This window comes from Plectropomus leopardus, chromosome 20 (assembly GCF_026936395.1).
Source record: "Plectropomus leopardus strain MGB_pleo_1.0 chromosome 20, ASM2693639v1, whole genome shotgun sequence".
In the NCBI taxonomy this organism is placed as follows: Eukaryota; Metazoa; Chordata; class Actinopteri; order Perciformes; family Serranidae; genus Plectropomus; species Plectropomus leopardus.
Genome location: NC_142195.1, coordinates 21,824,342 through 21,829,067, shown reverse-complemented (window position 1 = coordinate 21,829,067; position 4,726 = coordinate 21,824,342). Strand labels below are relative to the sequence as shown.

The 4,726-nt window shown below is 38.6% G+C and overlaps 1 protein-coding gene across 4 annotated transcripts in view; it reads left to right on the top strand.

The window, feature by feature from the left end:
- Positions 1–4,726, top strand: part of rassf6 (Ras association domain family member 6) — an 8,416-nt gene continuing 3,690 nt past the window's right edge. Inside the window, exons 1-4 of one of the 4 annotated variants that reach the window (XM_088071230.1) lie at positions 1–166; positions 3,329–3,396; positions 4,033–4,106; positions 4,594–4,726. The exon at positions 4,594–4,726 is cut by the window's right edge and continues 25 nt beyond it. In XM_088071230.1, the coding sequence (XP_087927356.1) occupies positions 3,378–3,396; positions 4,033–4,106; positions 4,594–4,726 (226 nt within the window). In that variant the 5' untranslated portion in view covers positions 1–166; positions 3,329–3,377. Of the gene's footprint in view, positions 167–2,105; positions 3,101–3,328; positions 3,397–4,027; positions 4,107–4,593 lie in introns of those variants that run through there. The other 3 variants (XM_042509969.2, XM_088071231.1, XM_042509970.2) reach the window with 3 other exon arrangements.

Sequence of the window (4,726 nt, the reverse complement as noted above, 5' to 3'; positions counted from 1 at the left end):
CCAACCAAATGCACTGTACTCTGGACCTATGAACACACAGATACACACACAGAGACACACACACACACACACACACACACACACACAAAAGTTTTAAAAAATTAAACATGGAGTGAACTTGCTTCATTTGTTCGGAGATTGTAAGACTGCCTGATTGGACCTGAATGTAAGTTTGATCATCTTTATTTAATGCTTCAGTTTGTTAAGTGATTTACTGTGGAAGTGAAAGAAAGCAACAGTGCTACTTTTAGTTAATAACAATATTAGCTATTACATAATGTGCCTGAGCGTGTTCATGGCTTATAGTTTATTAAAACCTGGACACATGTCATGTACACAAGTGTAAGAGGTTAAATTTTGATTATAATGTATTAACAGCATTTATTTAGTTGTCAACTTCATGATTGAATTCAAAATTCAGTTAAACTTTTCCATAATTTGGGTATGGTTCTGCTGCAATTTGATATGTTTAAAGACACAATTTAAAGTACATGTACATTTTTCAGACTAACCAGAACTTAAAGGGACAGAGTTTCAACAGGGGGCACTATGCTAACATGACATCATATTTGAGTGACAAAGAGCAAGTGTCACAAACTAGACGACATCACAAAAGGACAAAGGAGTGGAGTAAATGAGAAGGAAAAGCAGAGACAGGGGGAGTGGCACACAAGAGAGCAACATAGAGAGAATCTGGGTGTGTCGTGGTGTACTTTGGCTTTTCTCCCACTGGCTATGTTTTGTCTGGCACACAGTTTTACCTTAAAAAAGCTTCTGTTTACTACTTACACTGCACTCTGAGTTAGTCAAGATTTGGGCCCATTGGTGCTGGATATGAAAAAAACAGCAAAGTGTCTCCACTTTTAGTCCGTCCTCATAATTGGATTCTAGTCAGCCTCATTGCCACCAGTTGGACTGCTTTGATTTGTTGCTGTTTTCTCCTCTGCGGTAGCAGCTTGCAGTGTTGAAAGAAAACCTTAAATTCATGTGGCAATGCCTCAAAGTGAAGTTGAGCATGATGGATAATTATATAGGGGGAAGTAGCGATGACACAGGATTGTTAAAGTTCTAAACAAGGTGTTTTTTTTTCTTTTGCACTGGATAAAAATCACTGGTTATCTTGTTTTGTGAGATCCTTTGGCATCCAGGCACAGAGCAGTTGTTAAAGGTTAAAATAGTTGCTGCTCAGTAGCTGTGTTGGATGTATGACATAATATTGACTTTGCAATGTTGACACAGTACTTCTCCGCTATAGTTGACTTTGCTTTGACTTTTGACATGTATATGATTCACAAATTACACACATGCACATACATGTCGACACACACACACACAAACACACAGTGTTTGGATGTATTTGCTCCAGGCAACCTTAAAACCTGCATGTTGAGGCTTGAAAGAACCACAGTGAAGTGCTCACATCAGTTCAAGTTAGAGACATAGGGGAGAGACCTTGGACTTATTGTACTAAAGACAGCTTCTTTCTTTCTTGTTATCCTGCCTCTCTCAAGAACTTTTTATTTTGTAATGAAGAGGTTTTTGTAAACCTTTACTAAACTTTTTATGCAAATACATCTGCCCTTTTCCAGCCATGTCCAATGCCAGGTCTGTTCAGACATAAACATTCACACTTGAGAGTCATTGTTTACAACATGAGCAAGTGAGCAGCCTCCAAGCAGATGGCAAATGAGTTCTTGAGTCTAAAGTCCTGCACCTGCCCATAGGTGTTTGTTGAAATCCAGAAAAAGAAAGGCAGATTTACATTTCCATGCAAAGTCTGACCTCTATTTACCAAAACAATGCAACCATTTTACACTGAATCAGATAAGAATACATTTAAGATCTAAACAAATTGTCAGAAAAAAAATGTTTGCCTTGTACATTTCTGCAAACAATGGATATGTTGCGTGCTATTATTTAGTGAATATGTTAAAACTTCATATTTCAACAACACGTTTAGGCACAAAACAAAAATTAGTTTTTGTTATGATAAGATCATGTCTAGTTTAAATACCTGGTTTTGGGGGGTCAGTCCTGGGAGGAAAAGCAGCAATATTTGGGTAAAAATCAGTTTTGGTGCCACTATGCCAACTGGAATTGTAGTAATATCCAGGTAGAAAACAACTTCTTTTCTTTAACATGTAACTTCCATTCATGTCAGAGAGAATATGTGCTAACTTGTGAAACACTTCTGATATTATATGTGGACTACAATTTCACATGCAATAAATTCCAGTGATGTGTTTTTCAGAAATCATATATGACGTCGGTTATCATGTTTGGTACCAGATATTTAACATTTGTTATCCCATGTGACAATGCTTTCAATAGATTGACATATCGGCACATGTTGTTTTTGGACAGTTTTAATAATTTTCTTTCACATGTAACAACAAATTTCACATGTTCATATAAAAGAGATCAGTACATCCACATTAGTCTTAGATTAATAATACAGGATTGCCTTACAATCTGTAAATTTTGCAAGGGACTTTGTGTACTGCACCTTTAAATTTTGTTGTTGATGTTTTAAAATGGTTTCTCTCACTCTGCAAGAGTGAACTGTCAGTCAGAAAGAGGAGTAGTGGTGCTACAGGGATGACAGCTGCTGAATACCTGAGATATTTCCTCCACCAGCAAACAGGCTGACACAGAGAGAGTTGTAAAGAGTGACAGAAAGGACAAAGAGGACAGAAGGCTGCTTTCACACTACTGTGCAATTCAGAGAAAAAGAAAAAAGAAAAGAGATTTAAAGAGAGGCCACATGGATACTCCAACAATCTGTGCTCACTGGAGCAGGCTTCAGAGTCTGCGACCAAAGAATAAACAACTGGTTGGCTCTACACTGTCATCACTGGTTACTGGGTGGAGTACTGTTATTAAATCTCTTTGGAGACAGCACAAAAAAAGAAAGTGAAAGAGTAAAGGCACAGCTTGACAGAGAAAGAGAGGGATAAATATAACACAAAAACTTCAGAAAGAGAGAAAGAGAGAGAGAGGAAAAGAGAGGGAGGAAAGAGATATTTAGAGCACAGAGAGAGAAGACAGTGGCAAAGAAACAGATTCAAGAGGAGAGCTCTGATTTGTCATGTTAGAGACGGTAAGACTCTAATTATATTGTTCATTTTTGGAAGAGGGTGACACAGTGCTAGTTGTACAATTGCAGTGAAGTCCATTTTATGTGCAGTTCTTCGCTCCATATTGACATAATGCTGGTGCTACTCAACAAGTCGGCAGCCTCCGGTGTTTGTCTCCTGCTTCAGGCTCCAGATGTACGAATGTCAACAGAAGCTGCTGCTACAAATGATTTGTCGATTTCTTTCTGCAGTAACCAGAGATGAATGGAGCAGCTCTTCCCCCAGTGATTCAGGCAGGGGATGGGAGGACACTGTCCAGGTGGGTCACTTTGTATGCAGATGAGACTCTCATTGTTTGAAAGTACTCCATTATTATTAGCTTTATTTATTTTTTATTATTTTAACTTCACTTTTGGTTCAGTTTCACCTTTATTTGACAGATGACAGTTTAAAAAAAGGGAAAGAGAGACAGAAGGTATGACATTAAGGTCCCAAGGCTGGAATCAAATTCCAGATGTTGCAGTTATGTGGCATGCACTGCAAAAAGCTGGCTACCAAGTCTCCATGTTGACACTATTAAAAGTTCTGTATGCATTTGAGGGCATCAATATAGTAACAAATGACTATTTGCTATGTAAATATATTGTGGAGTAAATACGCCTAGAGCAGAGAATGATCTACCACTACCACGGCTTTGCGCTCACACAGCTGATGCTGTAGTATCGGGACAGCACTGCGGCCAAAATGTATTGCCTACCATCTGTTTTCTCACTGGTTAATTAAAAACAATTCTTTGATGCTGATTATTAGCTGCTTAGCTGCTGGCTCAGCCAACTCCATGTTGAGAGACTGCAGAAAATTAGCCTACAAAAGAAAAGAAAAAAAACAACAATAAAATGTAAGATTGTTTTTTAACATGTATTCATTCATTGCTGTTGTTTTTATTTCAGAGCAGAGTTCCTCTCAACACTGAACACCTACAACTGCTTCCTAAAGGACCACACTCAGCTGCACCTCAGTTACTTTAAGGTATGATTGTGCAGTATTTAAAACATGGACTAGTTTGTTTGTTGTTTTGTAATTGTTACGTAAGGGAAAGTGTACACATAATTACTATCTTTAGAACTCTTATGCTGCATTCACGTGGAATCAGGCAGATGGTAGACAGACAAGACCTTTTTAATTCTCCTTGTGTAAGGTAGCTGTGTAACATGTGGTTGGAAATTCCATCATGGAGGATGGCAAAGTTGAAATATTTTAACTTTGGATGGCAATGCTGTCTACCGTTACCATCAGCAGTATTCTCTGCCAGCCTTGCATAATTTTACTGTCTTGTTCTCTCCTTGTTTTCCTACCAATGTCTGCCTGAATCCATATGAACGCAGCATTATTTATGAGAGATTATTGGTGTTAGGGCTGGGGCGTTAGGGTTATGGGTAAGGGATTAGGGGTTAGAATGACTGTTTGACTGTACTTATACAACATTCAGGTATTTGTTGGTCTGTCTGTATAATAGGATGATAGAGAGGTGGTGGTGGAAGGCTTCCTGAATATCTCCTGGGGAGTAAGGAGGCCCATCAGGCTGAAAATACAGGATGATAAACAGATTATCCCCTTTGCTCCTCTGACCTCAACCGACCCCAACAGTC